At 44.4% G+C, this 18,378-nt stretch overlaps 1 protein-coding gene across 2 annotated transcripts in view; it reads left to right on the top strand.

Annotated features, from left to right (window-relative positions):
• Positions 1-15,034, top strand: part of LOC125703691 (CXADR like membrane protein) — a 39,425-nt gene extending 24,391 nt beyond the window's left edge. For both annotated transcript variants that reach the window (XM_048968492.1, XM_048968491.1), the window contains exons 3-8: positions 9,245-9,402; positions 10,115-10,316; positions 11,076-11,243; positions 11,579-11,701; positions 13,274-13,415; positions 14,550-15,034. In XM_048968492.1, coding sequence (XP_048824449.1) covers positions 9,245-9,402; positions 10,115-10,316; positions 11,076-11,243; positions 11,579-11,701; positions 13,274-13,415; positions 14,550-14,844 — 1,088 coding nt within the window. In that variant the 3' untranslated portion in view covers positions 14,845-15,034. The remainder of the gene's footprint in view (positions 1-9,244; positions 9,403-10,114; positions 10,317-11,075; positions 11,244-11,578; positions 11,702-13,273; positions 13,416-14,549) is intronic.
• The last annotated feature ends 3,344 nt before the right edge of the window (positions 15,035-18,378 follow it).

The raw sequence follows: 18,378 nt of genomic DNA on the forward strand, positions 1-18,378 counted from the left end.
GACAATATCTGCCTGATATGTGTTGAAGCTAAGGAAATGAGTTGGTCAAGTTCTGGTAGGGACCTCAGACTGATTAAGAATGAGGGAAAAGTTCTTTGCTTTTGGGTTGATGGTCAGATCTCCTATGCACATTGACTGTATGGAAATGGAGAATCCCAGAGGTAGATTCAGCTGCCCATGTGTGCCACCCATTCCTCCTAGGCTTACTTCTCTATACTTCACCTGACCTTTACAGTCTGTTTCCTGATAAGATGCCTGACCTTTTCACTTCCAATTAGCAGACTCGTTCAACTGTTGCCTGAACCACATCTTGATCCTTCTTTTCAGTGTCTTGGAATACTGTGCTTGTTCACTAGAGCTCGATGATGTATTGTAGCTCTTAGCCAGGCCTTCCTTGCTCTCCCAGGCTGCTGCCCAGATGCCAATTCTCTCTGCAGACACACTTGGGGCATCCCTCACTCCAGAGAAGGGACGTGTGCCGGAGGAGAACTAGATTACTCTTTTGTGCAAAGGTCACAGCAATATTTGGCAAGCACAATGCTTGCGTGTTCTCATTCAGGGTTTCCCCTAGCAATGGCCCAAGGCTTTTACAGACTTCCCTGCTCTGTGAAGCCCTTGGTATTTGCAAACATGCAAAATATATGTAACGTGCATTTCAGCTGCTGGCATGAGAGCCCTGTGGTGAGCAGAGAAAATCTGCTTCCCTCCCTCTCCCATTGCAGAGGCTGATATGAGTGCTGGAAAGTAGCTGAGCATGGCTTAGCTCTGACAGATTCTGAGCTGTTTGACTCTGGAATAGGTTCCCTTTCTGTTGTCCCTCCCAGCAGTTTGCAGGTTTTATTTAGCTTAGGTGATATTGAAGCTTTGTCTCTCAACTTGCACATCTGAAAGAGCCACTCAAAATGAGATTTAAACAAAAAAAAAATCAGTATTCTAAGGCTGCAGCTATTCATGAGGAAGAGAAATGGGGCTGATTTTAGTCGACGTGCCTTTACCAAATATTTTAAATGCTAATTTAATTCTTTGAACTTCTGAAACAAGCCAAGGATGATGATAACCTACACAAAGCTTAAAAAAATAATTGTGGATTTGCATAGAAAAACACAAGAAAGTTAGATTTTCCACAAGTTTTCAGATCCAGAAACTTCCAAAGAAGCAAAAAGTTCTTCATTTTCTTCCACTGCTTTTTAAGTTGCAGCAACAATGCGACCAACTGAACCAACGTGATTAATGTGACACTGTTGTACAGCCATGTCCTTTTTCGGGTGGCAGGCTGTTGTCATGTGGAATAGATCCAGAAGTCTGGGGAACATGGAGGTTTGGCCTTCAGCTCATAAACTACGATCCTGTGGGTGATGGAATCCTCCTGAGACCTCCCATCTCTGGCTATTGTCAGTGCACTAGAGTATCTTAGGTTCAGCTGTGCTTCTAGACATTGAAAAGCATATCAGCATGGCTTTTACCGTTATCATGCTTTTCATTTAGTGTTAAGCAACATTTTCTTACTTCCTGTCTAACTTGAGTCCTTGTAACTTCAGAATCAGTTGTAACAGCTGTGCTGTTTAGCTGTTAGAGTTATAATAGCTGCTGCACTCCACTTGGGAGATGTGTTCCTCTGAAAGGGGAATGCTTTCCAAATTCACTTGTCCTCTTTTTTTCTTTTTAAAGTCAAAGTAAGTTCTCACCAGTGCAGCATTCAGCCTAGCCTTCTGTTCCTAAGTATCATAAGTACCATTCTGAACACAGAACCTTGCCAAAAGTAAGATGGGACGTAAGCACAACACAAACTAACACTCAGTGTATAGAGATGTAAGAACACAGTCCTTACTAAAGTTTTTTTTTTCTTACTAAAGTAAATGAGGACAAGGCTTGAGAGCTTTTCTAACCTCCAGCAGGTCAAGAACAGCTTAATTAATCCTCACTGCTGCTGGACTTGAGAAACAGAGGCTGCAGACTGCTAGGTAGAGAGTATCTGTAACCCAAACCCTTCTAGAGTTGCTGTTCTTGTTCCTGGCGCTACGCTCAGCCTGAAAGATTGCACCTCGTGTTCATCCCAGCAGTGCTGCAGAGTTCAACATCTTTCACAAGACTTATGGGGATGATGGGGAGGAGCTGCTGCTGCTGTTCATTTTCTGCCCTAGGCTAGGCTGTGGCTGAGTGTTTGAGATTGAGTGAGTATGAGAATATGAAAAGTGACAGAGTGCTAATACATTAGGCATTCATTCTGTATCATATTAGTAGCGCTTGTAGAGGATAAGTGAGATGTCATACCATGTTATGTGCAATTATGGGTGCAGAACTGAGCATCTCGCTGAAATAATGTGGATGTGCTGAACAGGGACTGAGGCCTGCACCTTAAAGCCATACCCAACTTTGAAAATGCCTAAAATTCAGAAAAAGCATAAAGTTTCTGAGTACCTCTTAGTTTTCTTAGTACCTTTCTTAGCATACTTAAGAAGTTCAAGTTCTGTGACAAAGCAACAACAAAGAAGAATCAGTTCAGTGCTTTCTGGTTCCCCTGTTAACGTTGAAGCTACGATGGGGAAGAATTCTTACTACAAGAAGGGCTTTTTTCAGTAATCTATTTCAACCTCTCTTTCTCTTGCATTCAGAGTTGTCAGCTGTTGCAACCAATTCCTTCATTTGAATGTCCATCAGCACCATCCAAGAGGTGTTGTCCTCTTGCTTTCCTCAGCACAAAGTTTTGTAAAGTGTGCAAAGCAGCCCAGAGATACTTGCAGAGAAAAGGAGTATCAGTCATCCTCAGGTGCTTCAGTCCCCCTGAGGACAAGCTGTGTGTAGGTCTAATCCACACAGCTGGAAATCACCAGCTGCACCTCTGAAGCTTAGCTGAGCTGTGTGAACAGAAGACACCTCGACCATTTTACTGGTAGAATGCCTGGACTGAAGGCTGAGGGACTTCACACATTGCTCTGTACAAGCACTCTGTGAAGCATTAAATAGGAAGATGCAGTTCTGATGTCTTGTTTGCTGTTCTGTGTGGTCTCCGGGGATATAAACCCAAAACTGCCTACTTGCACTTTATTTTAAAATGCAAAAAGAAGAAGGACAGCCTCAGTACATACATAGCTGCTGGCTGTCTCTGGAGATCCTCAGGTAATTGAATGCTTCAATGTTTTTCCAATATTCCAGAGTTTCTGCAGGCTTTGGACTCAGCTGTGTGTTGGTATGGAAAGCAAACTTCCTGCTGGCTTTTCCAGAGATAATTTTACCTCTTGCTTCTAGAAATGTGCAAGTCAGAGCCTTAGCATGTATGTGGCCATAAGTACTGTGGGACTGGTCTTTTAACTGTACCTAATGAAGAAGCCCTGAGCTCTCCCAAGGAATGTTGTATCCTTGCTGCTAAAGCCACCTGAGAGACCCAGACTTGCACCTCATTCCTGCCTCAGGGCAGTGAGATACGCTGTGCTTGGAGCACTGATGTGCACACGGTGTGCTGGTAATGGCTACCTCAGATCAGGGACTGACTGGCTGCTTCCATACAGGGGAAGAATGGCCAACAAGGGCCTATGCCCCTACAGCTGTCAGTGTTTCTTTAGGTAAGGGTCTGCGTGTCACCTGCCAGGCTCTTGCCCCTTCTGCACTTCTTACTCTGTCCTTGCAAACCTCTAACAATCAGAGACTCTGCTTTGTGCAATGCTGCTGCTTTCTCTTCTCTTCAGGCTCTCTTCCTAGCTGCGCAGTGGTTTCAATTCCAAAGGCTTCACGTCACCATTTGGAAACTCGGCAGCATGCCGGACTGCTCTTTGCTTTTGCTTAACAGCCTCCTCCAGCCTCAGCCCAAGCACATGTGGTTCCAATTACAGGGGACCTCTGCAATGCTCTGTGGATATGGATGAGGATAGGCCGACCTCTCTGCTTCTGACACAGCCAGCCTGTCCCTGCGGGAGCCTGACTGTGAGCTCACATTTTTCTTGTTTGAGACGCTTGTGCTTCACAACCAAATTCCTGAAATCAAAGGGAGGCGGAGGGGAGCGGGCTGCAGGCAGCGTGCTGGGGGGCAGCTCCTGGTCACTGGGAGCACGCGAGCTCTCGGGAGAAGGAGACCTCTGGCCTTTATGTCTCTGCCAGCCAAGGAATACAGAAAGCAGATGTCCCAGAGCACAGCCCTGGCTGAGTTAATTATCCTTAGGAGACTTGCAGCCGCCCCCAGCTTTTCCTCCCTTGCCCAAAGAATGCAAAATAGCTGTCTGCAAGAAGACACCATTTTATGTTTATTCTGGCCTAAAATGCTGTTAGTGCAACTGGCCGTTAGGGCTAGCGTATGGCAGTGGTGGACACAGGGTGTCAACCTTGTGGGTTCTCCTTATAGCTCAGGCACAACCCAGTGTGGCTATTTACTGGCTCAGTTATCTGCAGCAGAAACTCCAGGAGGCTTGGAAGGGGAGGTGAGATACAGGACTTGATGTGCAGGTCTGTTCTATCACTAATTATTGAGGGGGAAAAAATGATCGGTTTCTCAGTGGAGAAAAACTGTAGAATTAGTGTCTGTAGTGTCATTGATAATTAAATGATTGGACCTTTGAAATCACTCAGGTGTGAGATTTTTTACTCCAGATACAATTCCATGGTCAGAAAAGCAGCCAGCATCCTATTTAAGCATGTAAAACTCCAAACCTGTCCGTTACAAAATGCTCCAGTTGCATTCCCTAGTGCTCTCACAAGCAGTGGATGGAGCGAGAGCTGGCTCTGGCTTTTCCATGGAGCAGCTTAGTAAATCTGTTCCTACAAGGCAGCAGCGAGATGGAACTCTAACAGATGGGAAGTCTTAAATTCCTGGCATGAAGGAGTGGTTCAAAGTTGCAACACTGCAGACCGAGCTGTGCTTTAACTCCCAGGCGTTGTTCTTATATGTATCTAGACAGATTTGTGAGTGGGATCATACAATCAGCACAGTTGGAGAAGACCTCCAAGATCATCCAGTCCAACCATCCACCTACCACCAGTACTTCCCCACTAAACCACATCCTCAGTACGACATGTAAGACACATGTGTTTAGGATTTATGTGCAGGATCATTCAGCTAGAGAAATGCTTTCTGCCTGGATAATTCTGCAGGCACTTGCACTCTGCAGGGGTGGGATAACTTATGCTGTTTAAGCAGAAATCCAGGCTTTGAAAACAGTGTGTTGCTCAAAACTTCCTTTATAAAAAGACCACATTTTGGGGTAGTGGGATCAGACCAAGGTGTGTAAATAATTCTTTTTAGAGGATCCCAAGGAGGGCTCAAGGACTATAAAAGCATTGCCTATGTTTGAAACTATTTGTCTTTAGCAAATAGTTCTTCCTTTAGGAGTATGCACTGTGCTGGGGCAACAGTGGCCATTCACTGCTCCTGCTGCATCTTCTTCCAGGAAACACTGTGATGCTAATGGACAAAAGCACCTATTGCAGGTGGACTAGAAGTTGCCCAGGCAGTACTACAAAGTCCTTGCATGACAGCCTTCAGGACTGATGTCTCCAAAACAAGGTCAGGTTAGGTGACTGCCCTGGGATGACCCACAGCAAAGTGTTTTTACTTTTAAGGTTTGCATTTAGTAAAGCCCTTTTAAAACCTGGCTTAACTTAAGCGAGTGTTTACATCTCACCTCACCAACTTGAGCCTAAGGCATGGGAGTAGAAACACAACCTATAATTTTCCTCTGACTCAAGACATCATGTGCTAGAAGCAGACCAAGGATTCCTGCAGCTTCAGAGTTTCTTTGGAAAAGTTACAGTCACCAATTCAAGTTTGTCTTATTTGATTAAAAAAAGCCAAAATGAATCTAAAAAACAAAACAAAAAAGAAGTGTTAAGTTTAGCTGAAAAATGTGCTTCATCAGAGAAGTCCCAGCAGCAAGGATCCATTTTTAACACTGAGTGATCTCAGTATAGGTGTGGTTGGGGCCAGGTTTGCAAAACGTCACTGTGAATTTCTTGTATCACAGTTCTCTGAAGCTTTTATGGGCGCTTCTTTTTAAGTGTAGCAGTTAGGTGATAAAGCATGGACTTCTACTTTTGAAAGTAACACCTATATTGAGCATTGCTCCCTAATTCATCTGCCTTCTGAAGCTAATGAAAGATTTAACTCTGGAAGCTTTTTAGCTTTTAGCACATGAACTCGCCTACAAATAATTTCAGCAAAACATGTATTTTCCATCTGACCCTGCATGTCTGTTTCTGTGCCTGACATCTATGTATATTTGATATTATCAGATGCATGTGCATTTTTGTAGCTTTATGCATATACTTATTAATGGATGGCCATGAAAATAAGTCTGGTTTCATGACAGCGTGCATGACTATTCAGCACAAAAGCACATCTTTGTGTGCTCACAATTCAGTGAGGTCTGCCAGCCCCCAGTTCCATTGAGCTTGGTATTTGCATTGCACTAGAGCTGGCCCACCTTTATCATAGAATGGCCTGGGTTGAAAAGGACCACTAGTTTCAACCCCCTGTTATGTGCAGGATCACCAACTAGCAGACCAGGCTGCCCGGAGCCACATCCAGCCTGGCCTTGAATGAAATTTATATTCATTTTTCCTTTATGTATGCTTGCTTTGGCGTTGCTAACAATGCTTGTTGCTCTGGAGGCTGCTGGATGACTGAGCTATTGTCTTCTGAACAATAGTGCACTGCTGAAGCATGCTGATGATACAGGAGATTGCAGTGTGCCAGCAGACTGCCACTGCAGCCAGGCTCTTTGAGACCCACGAGCCAGTGCTCTGTGGTGATGCTGCTCTGCAAAAACAAACTGACCTCCCCCTGGTGTCATGCAGTGTGTCTGAGTAAGGCCTGAGTAAAGCTGAAGCAATTCCTGAATTCCTGTTCGTGGCACAGAGTCCTACGCAGGATGTGGAAGAGGTTTTTTGGGGTGAGATCTGTGGAGCCTGCATACATATTGCCTTATTGAGCAAGAGAGTGGGTCTGACTTTTGGGAAAACCATCCGTTGTCTGCGCTGCATCCGTGGTCTGAGTGCAGGGAAGCTCTGGGTGTGCTCTGCCCTCGTGTGGCCCCAGAGCTATGAGAGGGGCTGCTCTCATTTCTGCTGCAGTGATCCCCCACTCTAAATGCTGTGAAGGTCTGTTCACTTCCAGCCCTTTTCAGATGTTGTGCTGGGCATTTCCACAACTGGTACCTTGTATTGAGCCGTGTTTCAAGCTTCCTTTTGACTTTGCACAGGTATAGGAGAACTTGGATTTCTTGCAATTTGTGGGCTTAGAAAACCATAAGGACTAAAGGGACAAGTTTTTTAAATAGGAATGTCAACTATGTCATGGAAAAGCAGGCGAGCCCTGTGCCTGGTGGGCACTTCTTGCTGGGGCTCAGTTTGAATCTCAGAGCACATTAGCTGGGGGCAACAAGAACAGAATGATATGTGAGCTCTCCTAAAAGCAGCCTGTTCAAGCCAGTTTGCTTATTGCTATTACACTCCATCAAAATGCAATATATGATCTCGACCTAGGCATCAAATGTAAAACCACATTTTAAAATCCAGAATACCTTGTGAGATGTACACAACAGAGCCCTGCTGGCACAGCCTTCGAAGCTGCTGCAAACGTTATGTGAATTGTGGCACTTTAATTAAACTTATTGATCGGTCATCTAGTGAGTGTCAGCATGTTAATGAAGGCAGCCAGCAGCAGTGTGGCTGCAGGAGAAAGCAGGCATTTCCCTTAGCAGAAGGTATAATTGTATTTGGCAGATGGAGCTTTGAGCCCAGCGAACCCAGTGATAAACTGGATTAATTTTCCCTTTAAAGAAAGCAACTAATGTGGCTGAAAAGGAGCTTTCATAGCCATCAATTCATGCAGAGATGTGTATAGAGGAGGAGAGTTTAATCCTTTGCAAGACTCTTCTTGTCTTCTCTTTCTAGGCGTTTTTGTACATGTGCACATATGTAGAAGCCTTTGGTACAAGCACTTAACAAGTATTGATTCAATATCAGGAGCTTGGGATGTGACAACCGAGAGGCAAATCTGAGGATGGGAACAGGAGAGAGGAGTATTTTTAGACCAGTGCTAGTCCTGAGGAAACAGAAAAAGCCAACACAGTGTCTCTTTGGATGTCATTTTTGCTGCTTTTTGTGCTTAAAAGTAAAGGCAAGGTTAAAAATCCACTGTTTGAATCCAAGTGCAGCCTCTGTAACTGCAGCTGTTGCCAGTAATCTTGCTTTGTAATCATGGCACTGTGCATTCAAATACACATGTGGAGTATCCTACTGCTGCCAGTTTTAATGAGTTTCATGTTAATTGGCCTAAGAACCAGGAGACTTCATGCGCTTCTTTTCATGAGAAAAAGGATATTTGGGTGCTTTCTTCCTGCACAGCAGAACATAACACCCAAATGCACTCAGGCACAGAACACTAATGGTATTCACACCACAGAAATCCACATGGATTGTCAACTGGAAAATGTTTTGCAGCAGATTTGAGGGTCCCTGACCTGAACACGGCAATTTTTTCTGTTCCTAGTTTCTCTTTGGGCCGCTTTGAATCGGGTTTGAGCTTACCAAAGCCCGCTGATTATCAAAACTGAGAGACGTGCAAAGCTAAGAAGCGGCCCTTGCTTCGGTCTGGTTTGAGCAGGAATGCGAAACAGAAAAAGGTTCCGATTTATCAGCGCTGCTGCAGCGCAGTGCCGTTCCGGTGCGCCACCTCCTGCCTCCGGATTCGGGGCTCTGGCTGCACTTGGGCTGCTACACTTAGCAACGTGTGAACGACTCGGCTTCCCTCTAGTGGTTCTCCTTAGCAATTTCTTTTTCTTCTCAGGCTATTTTTGACCATTTCTGGGCTGATGCACTCGTTCTCAAGCTGGTATCTTGTTCCCAGTGTTAGGAAAGAGACTCCAAGCATCATCAGGCTGAGATAGGAATAAAGCTTCGGGCTGGGAGAGTATTCCAGACTGAAATGCCACTTCTGAAGTAAGGGGATAAAAAGTGAGGGCAAAAACAAGGAGGTAATCTGAAACTCTGTAGATGCATAGATGAGCAAAACAATCATGTGACTTCAGCATCGACAGCTCTGGAGTGCAAAGCCATCTGTTCTTCGTGCTTCAATATTGGTGTGAAATGAACTTGTGTATGTATGAACGTCTCCTTGAATCAGCTGCAATCTGTGCAGGAAGCCAAGCTGTTGGGTTTTCTTTGATGCCATGAAGCAAACGAGGAAGAATGCAGCAAAATCAAAGTTGTGAGAGCAGAGATGGATCTCAGCCTCTGACCACCAGCATTTGTCTTTCAGCTTCCTGTTCTGTCTGGCTGGCTGAGGCTCAGACAGAATTTAAAAGAGTGGCCGAAGAAAACGTGACGTTGCCTTGTCACCATCGCCTGGGCCTCCTGGAGCAAGGCAGCCTGGACATTGAGTGGCTGCTGCACACGTCTGAATCGGTGCAGAAAGCGGTAGGTTCATCCACAACCTGCTGGGAAAACAGCCCAACAGCCCTACTGCTGTGTTGGCATCAACAGCAGCCATCGGTTTAAAGAGATGTCTGAGAAGTCCTTTGCAATTTATACTGAGGAAGTAAGCAGAATGCCTAGTTGATGTGTTTAAAGTGTGTGAAAGTTAATTGATATTCACTTATCCTAGAATGAGGGGATAGTGATCTGTGCTTTCTTTAAATCAATTAAATTTGTAGCAACTGTGTTTTCTTTAAATCAGCGGTACTATTTAATCAGTCGTCTCCAGATAAACCTCAGAAGTGCCCTTCAGGCTTTCAGAAATTCTATTTCATAGGCATGGGCTTTGAAATCTTGAGGGAAAAAAGATAGTCATGGAGTACTTGTAAAATCAGATCTGCAGTAACTTGAATCGGCTGGAATGATTGTGTTGCTCTTCTAGTTGAACCCAGCCACAATCAGTGGCTACTTGTGGCATCATCTGATGCCTATTTTGATGCTGGTACAAATGCTCAAATAGGAACCTTTAGTGCAAATGCAGTTCATGTATCAGCCAGATTTGAAATCCAGGTCTAATTTTCCACCTTGTTCTGGGCTTCCTGGGTGACCCCCAGGCACTTAGCTATGCAGGACCTTAGCTTGCAGCTTCTGGAAAGAGTTTGTTTTGTTGTTCCGTACAAAAGTAAAATTGCAGCTGTCCATCTCTGCTCCTCAGGTGATCACCTACTCTGGAGGCCACGTTTACGATGACCTGAATGAAGAACAGAAGGGCCGTGTTTCATTCACCTCCAACTTCCGTGCTGGAGATGCATCCCTGCAGATCATCTCCCTGCAGTCCAGTGATGCAGGGAAGTACATATGCAAGGTGAAGAACGCTGGGCAGTACGAATGGGCTCACATCACCCTGAAGGTTGTAGGTAAGATCATTTTTATTGTTCTTTCAAAGACATATATATAGATATCTAGGCACATTTCCTGTAGAGAGATTTATTACATTAGGGTATAAACACACACAGACATCTCTTGATCAGGTTTCAATAAGTCTGTATCTGCCTTTGCATTTTTTGGCAAAGGACAGAACACAGGAAGAGTCCAGAGAACTATTTTGTGATAAGCTTACCCACTTGCAACATCTCCTTTCTAAATTGTCCTATGATCTCATCATGTAAACTAAAGTGATATCCTAGCAACCATCACTCTGTCCAGAACTCTCGCTGAGGACTCTGAGTTTGTGTCCCTGGAGCCCAAACTGATCCAAGTCAGTGAAGGTGATGGATAAGCAACTGGGGTTAGCATTTCTCTTCCCTGATTCCAGTTTATTGCTTGGCATTTGGCACCTACACTATCACCCCATGGAAGTCCTGCTGTGACCTGCCAGATCCTGTGGGGAGAAGGAAGAAATGGAGAAGCAGGGGGAGGGAAAGGATTTCAGGGAAAGGATATTCTCTAAATCGTGCCTAGAAGAATGCTTTGATACAGCTCCATTGGCACAAGTAGCCGTGAAGCAGACTGACTCAGAATGTGTTCTTTCTACTTCTTACACTATAAAGTTGCACAAGGTTGCAGTTCAAGTCCACTAACAAACATCACTAGTGAAAATAATAATGTTTAAAAAGGGTTTTCCACCAAGAAAATGATTTGCTGCGTGTGGATGACCTGTGTTCTGTATTCTACAGAGAAACCCTCCAAGCCCAAGTGCTGGCTGGAAGGAGAGCTGTCCGAAGGGAAAGACCTGTCCCTGCAGTGCCGTTCTTCCTCAGGCACTGCGCCCATCTCCTACCGGTGGCAGCGCATAAATGAGGAAGATGAGAAAGCTGAACATCTCCCACCTACGTCGAGAGTCAGTAAGTCACTTCCTCTTAGAGCTCTCCAAGTGTTGAAAGCCAGATAACCGCCCACAGGCACAGTGTGTCCATCTTGTAAGCAGGGAGAGCGTGCTGGCAGTGAGAGCAGTGCTTTACCAGAACTTGGCTCAGCAGAATGCTGTATTGTGCTCCACCCTGAGCAAGGAAGTGCACAAGTTCTCATGCTTTGCAAAAGGTTGACAGATGATCTTTCCTGAGTTATCGCTGATCTCAAACTGATTTTGATCTGCAAGTTCAGCACTTGTTTTTTTGTTCCACCTGTCAGTTCTTAGTCTTTTTTTTGATTAATCTGAGTGTTGTTTTTCCTATTTCAGACATTTCTAATCCAGGTCAAGTCTTACTGAAGAACCTCACTCAGATGAGTACAGGGTTGTACCAATGCATGGCCACCAACGAGGCCGGGCAGGAGAGCTGTGTTGTTCAGGTGACAGTGCAGCGTGAGTATTGCAACTAATTGGTATTCTCACCTCTGTATGAGCAGTGTAGGTCCTCAGCTGACCCACTTCACTGGATGAACCCTTATCCACACCCTTGCCCTTTTGTACTCCAGTCACATGGAACACTTCTCACTTGCTCAGCAGTATTCCATATAGCCTGGAGTGGTAAATACAGCATTTGGGCTCCAATGTTTTGGTCTGTTAGAAATGCTGATTTTGAGAATGGCCAGCAGAGTAACAGGGAAAAAACAAACAAACAGGTAAGATGGTTTGCCAAGCATCCAGCTGCTAGTTAGCTCAGGCTGGAAGGATTCTATGATTCTATGATTGCATAAGAATGTTGCTCAGTATAAAATCTCTGTGGACAGTCCGTCACTGAAGTTCCAAATTCCTTGTTGCATCTGAGACAACAAGCTATTTCCATGCAGCCCAGAAAGGCTGACCAACAGGAAGTAATGTGCAAAGTGAAAAAGCAACTTTGGGCATAGTTTGGTTTTAATCCAGATTCAATATATTTGGCCCAAACAGTAGAGAATAAAGTCGGTATGTATGTGATTAATCACATCAAAGGTGTGTAGGCATCTAGGTGTTATGTCTTTGCATATGTGTGCAAGGAAATGGGTGGAGTTCAGTACAGGCACTGACAGCAAATCCAAACAAACAATACAGTTTGGAAGGCTTTTGTGTGTAAATCTCAGGGGAGATAAGAGGGAGCCTGAATTGTTGAAATAAAGACTGCTGACAAAGATCTCTATTCCATAGCTTTGGAATTTATCTGCCAAGCCAGGCCTGAAGTAGCTGTGTTATGGTCTTGTAGCAAGGAAAACCTGCTCCCCTCAGGCATCTGAAGTGTCCTGGCAGCTTTTATGTCAATTGAACTGAATTGGTTTAAAACCTCATTTTGATTTGCTAAAGCCTCCACAGGGACAAGCCCCAAGGAAACAACTCACAGCCAAACCCAACCTCACCACTCTTATCAAAAAGTTTCATGCAAGTTCAGCCAAGTGCTCAGACACACTGGGAAGTGTTGTTTCATTAACTTCCCTATTTTGAATGACAAATGCCTTGTATTGGCACAGCACAATTTTCCCTTCTCCCGTTCTCTTTGTCCTCCTCCAGTCACTTTTTTCCCAAAAATTGAATAATTCATTCTGTAAGCAAACAGCGAACATTTCAGGATTCATACCTCATGGGGAAATATCTGTAGTTCATTCTCTTGCCTTTAGAAAATTGTTTGGTACTTTTCTTGAGCGTGGGTTGTGCTGTCTGCCTCTATTATGCTTTTTGTGGTTCTGGGCTCTTACATAAGGATTTTTCCTCCCCATCTCAGATCTGACTCACAGCCGAAAGCATAACTCCTGTGATCCCACCCTTCTATAAGTGAATTCCTTTCTCAGTATTGTCTCATGTTTAGAAACAATGTTTAAGATAAATCTGCTCAACTGCGTTCAGACACTTAAGTAGTCTAAATTCTGATTTATAAATGATGTAATTTCTAGTGTGAAATAGAACGTGTCTATTTGGCCACTACTGAGAGCTTACCTGTTAATCTGTTTATTTTTTGGACAACAGATGCCCAAAATATTGGCATGATTGCTGGAGCGGTTTGTGGCGTCGTGGTGGGACTCTGCCTCCTGTTCGTGGTGGTGAGGCTGACAATAAGAAGGAAAGAAAAGAAGAGGTATGAGGAAGAGGAGGCCCCAAATGAAATCAGGTAACACTTCTCCCTTAATCCCCTCCTGTTTTTCAGTCTCCTGTACACCCAGCATGCTCCAAATTAACATCTCTTTTCGCTCCAGGTTTAAGTAACCCAAGAAAGATTAAAAGATTGTTCTATAAAGCTTTTACAGTCTTCCTGAAACATCACTGACAAGTTTCACAACTGTTAAGATTTCTGTTGGGAATGCTCTGAGGTTCTCATGGTCTTTCCTGAGTCTTCTGAGCAACTGTGCTGCTGGACTTAGCTCAGGATGAGAAACCCTTTAAACCTCTGCTTGCAGAGCTGTGAAGCCTCACCCCTGATCAGGTGTCCCAAGAATGCTGACACATGTTCTTTGAACTCATCTGTGTGTGAGCTCTGCCACTCACTCCTCTTGGTCTTCAGCCAATTGAGCTCAGGGAGCAAAGTTATGGGAAAAATATATATATATATTTCCAGGAATGAGGTTTAGCTGCTCCTGTCCCTAATGAACCCCCTCACCTCATTCCACCTTACTTCTGCCTGCCCTCATATGACACCTACATATGGTTGAGCAGGCATCTTTATAATCCATTCAGCAGCTGATTACTCTGCTGGTGGTCAGGTTGCTGGTATGGCCAGCAAGAAGGCAGTCTCTGCTCATTGCTTCCCTTGCATTTCTTGTTCTCTGTGCTTTCAAACCTTGCACGCCTTTTCATTCTTATCTGAGCCTCTTCCGTCATCTTTTCACACCTCTCTTTCTGGGCTCAGTTACTGTGCTATTTTTACTACTCACATTTTTTAAACCAGCAGAACAGGTCTCTGCTAGTCTCTATTATAGGTAATCTGTCATTATGAATAAAGATAATAGAGCAGACAATTCTGTCTGAACTGTTTGCACCGATCCAGGGCATTTGTTCCACAGACTTCAAATCCACACTCAAAGAGCCAGTTGTACACACATGTATTCTAAATCCATTTGGCCAATAGCTCTGCAGAGCTACAGCAAATTCAATCTACAAAGTTACTTTGCACAGAATTTGGGAAACCCACTGCCTTGCTCAAACTTCTGGACAAATGTAGCTTGGAGACTTCAGCAAGCAATCATTGCAGCAGCAATTCAGGGTAGTAAAATGTGTAATTGTTTTTGTTCTTGTGGTATGTTTGCAGAGAAGATGCAGAGGCACCCAAAGCCCATCTTGTCAAGCCCAGCTCCTCATCCTCTGGTTCCAGGAGCTCACGCTCGGGTTCCTCCTCAACCAGGTCGACAGCCAACAGTGCCTCTCGCAGCCAGCGGACTTTGTCAACTGAAGCTACTCCCCATCTGACTCCTCCACAGTACAGCCAGAGGGAGGTGGGAGGAAAGGAAACAGAGCCAAAGAAAGTCGACTATGCCAACCTGATGAAAATGGGAGCCACGCTGGTCATGGTGCCCGCCCAGAGCCGAGCGTTCCAGACCGTGTGACTGCTCTGACTTCTGCCATCCAGAAACACGCCACGTACCACCAGCCACATAGGAGTTGTTAGATTAGCTAGTTACCTCCCTGGTCAGCTTAATTTTAGTCACCTGTGACAATCTGCACCACAAGAAGCCCTCCCACTCAACTCTTTCCCAGCACTTGAGGTTCTGAGATGGATTTTTTTTTTTTTTTGTTAAAAGAAAGATAAAATTGAGGGGAAAAGGGAGCCTTCTTTTTAAAGTACCTTTTTAGAAAATGGAACACTGAGCATTTTAAAACTACAGCTAAAAACAATGTCAGCTAAGCGCTGTACAAGAGAAATGAAGCCAAACCTCAGGATTTTTTTTAAAAGGGATCAACAGAAAGACATCTAATATTCCAGTGAGGTTTAGGGGGAAGGGGAAAGTCTCCTGTACTGTTTCTGGAGAAGTTTCTAGAAGAATGCATAGTCTTACCTGAAGACCTTGAGGCCATTTGTCTGCTGAGGGTACTCTTGTGGTCAACCTTGAAGGGAACTGACACACTCTTGCCTTTTCTGCATTCAGTCTTCTAGGGAAATACTTCTGGAAGCTGCAACTAAAGCAGAAAGGAAAGGTCAAGAGATACAGCACAAAGGTATGTGTCTGAACTAACTTCTGTACTAAAGGGAAAGGAGCCCACATGTCAAGGAAGCAGAGATACTTCAATTGCTAGGATGAGATTAATGATACATCCAGAGAAATATGGCCAGGAGCCTGACTGCTTGTATGGACAGCACTGAAAAGCTGCAGTAACTTCACCAGAGTTGTATCTGTGTCACATGAGCCTTAGTGAGATGAGAATTGAATGCTGAAGCCAAAATGAAGGCATGTCTCAAAAACTGAGGGCTTCTAACCAACCAAAAAGCCTGGAGGAACATTTGAAGATGTCTTTGCTACAGCCAGGTTGTGAATTCACCAGTTTAGGCTGAGCCATACAGACCTCAGAGAGCTCTTCCCTCAAGTGTATGAACAGCATTCCTGGACTGACCTTCACACATCCAGGTAAGATGGAGTGAAAGAACACGTCGTGAAGAAAATACACCAGGGACAGGTAAACTTTAAGTGCAATGCTAAGGGAAGGAAGGCGTACTGCCATACACCAACCTGTAGGCAATGTGCTATTCTTAAGGCTTAAACCTTAGCAGGACTCTTAAAAAAGCAGGAATCATGAAAATACTTTCTGTGATTGTTTGCCAGAATAGACATTTTCAAGGGATACAGTCTTATTCCATCTGAAGGCCAATAAGAAATGATGGGAAATAGGGACAGGCTTCCTGTGGGGGCAGATAGCCCCAGAACTGTTTATACTTTCCTCTGAAGGACTTGACTCTGACCACTGCTACACAGAAGACACTGAGCTTGTAGGTTCTAAACTCTTTTCTGAGACCCATCATTCCATTTATTTGAGATCTTAGAAGGTCTGATTGAAATGAGGCCATGTTTGGGCCACTTCCCTATGAGAAATAGTTTTCAAATTTGCCCCGTGCTGAGAACTTCTCTTCCTAAAGCAATCACCATCACAAGTACTGTTTGCTCTCTCTCCTGCAGTCAGCACAACCCCCCCTCAGAAGTCCAAAATACTGTTTGTTGTGGGGAGGGGCCTTGAGCCACCAATTGATAGAAGGGAATCAGCTGTTTGATAAGCTTTTACTTTCACCAGTTCTGTATACTGGGTCATTTTGCTGAGGCACCATTTCAGAGCCATGCTCCTGGGTCAGCTGTGCTCTGGTGGATTTGGTTGGAGGTTGCAGCTGCTCAGTGGCTGTGGCTCCTTTTTTTTTTGTAGGCCCTGAAGGCACAGGCACTGCTCCTATGTGCTTCCAAGGCATTCCAGGACTTGTGAAGTTTGTGGCTTTTAAGTTTGCTGACTGTGATGTCACCTCAGCAGATTGTCTTTGACACCTATTCTATGCAGAGTAAACCAGGAGTGAATTTCTCAGCAAAGCAAACACCCCAAGCAACAGGTACCTCATTAACACAAAATGAGGATAACAGTCCAAACAGTGGAGCTGGTTACAGCATAAGTACCTAATACTGGAGGTTAGTTTGAGTCACTGGCCAGGCCTGCAATTAGCAAAGGGTGCTGTGCTCCATTGCAGCCTGGGGGCTGCTTGGTGCCAGCAAGCAGAATTCCCCCCAGCCTGTGCCCAACAGCCTCTTCCCTGAAGAAAGTTCATTTGAAAGGTATCCCATTTCCAAAGGGACATTTTTTGGGCTCCAAAATCAGGAGTTGCACAAGAGAAACAAATGAATCATAAGCCAAACTTGATTGTGTAGAATAGTGTGTTTAAAGCATTTACTGTCATATACCAGTTATTACTAGTGTGATTAAATGCATACAATGTTATGTAGCTTTCTTATGTCTAAGCAGCTAAACTGAGCTTACATCTCTTCTACCTGCTATAATTGGTGTACTTGTACTGTGTCTGAACAACTCAGAGGAAAGCAAATATTTATTATTGATTCCTTCGAATCAATGATTTCATATTTTTTTTGGTTGTTTTGTAAATAAATGCGCTGCAGCTGAAGTGCTACAGCTCAACTAAACCCGTATCCACGCTCCATCTTCTGTGCTTAGATACACTGCATGCTGTCAAGTTGAATCAAAGGAAAAAAAAAGATAAGAGGTAAAAATAGTATTTTTAAGCTAATGAGGACTATGTGTATATTTATGTAAAAATTGGAGGAAAGCTGCAGTTTTTTTCCTGGTGATTTTTTCAGTCTACATTTTGCAACATGGCATGAATTGTGTGAAATCTTGGGTGTGTTGGGGTGAACTGAATTTGGACTTCCACTCAAGTACTTTACCTGAGATGTTATGGCTGAAGACATCAGTGCTGCAGGCTAATGTGGTAAATACTGCCAGTGCAGACACAGCACTGATAAACATCTCCCAGCTCTCCTACTCCCACATACACCAGCTTGCTGCTGAACCACCCTGTGCCTTTCAGCTCCATCTTCTGAGCTGCGCATGAGATGGCGACGAAACCTTGAACAACCAAGAGAAGCATTTAGACAGCTGAGATCTTGACTGCAGATAAATACTTTGAACCAGCTAACAGGAATCTCCAGTCGCAGGGATGTGGGTGGAACTCAGGCTAACTCATAATGGCTCTGGTTCATTTCTCTTGCAGTGGTTTCAGTCTTCTTTCCCCTGGGGGCATTTTGCAAAGAGATCACACAGCATCAGCAATCTTCTCTACAGCAATCTGGGAGTAGAAGTTGCAACATAATTAGGCAGTATTTAAACCCTCGTGACAGCAGTGGTCTCATAGGTGTGTCCTTCTGTCTGTCCCTGATCAATGGGGAACGGCCATTCGGCTGCTTGCTCCTGAGTTGATGACGTCCCAAATCCTGATGACAGTTTGGAGTTGTGTGACTGCCTCCTTTTGTTCAGTATCAGGAATCTGGGGTTATTTTATTTTTAACCAAGATCACTTTGTACCGCTGCACAGGGGGGAAAAAGAAGGGCTGCATTAGAAATGCATCGTTTTCAAACTTCAGGGTGTGCAAATGTAT

This window comes from Lagopus muta, chromosome 22, assembly GCF_023343835.1.
Source record: "Lagopus muta isolate bLagMut1 chromosome 22, bLagMut1 primary, whole genome shotgun sequence".
NCBI lineage: Eukaryota > Metazoa > Chordata > Aves > Galliformes > Phasianidae > Lagopus > Lagopus muta.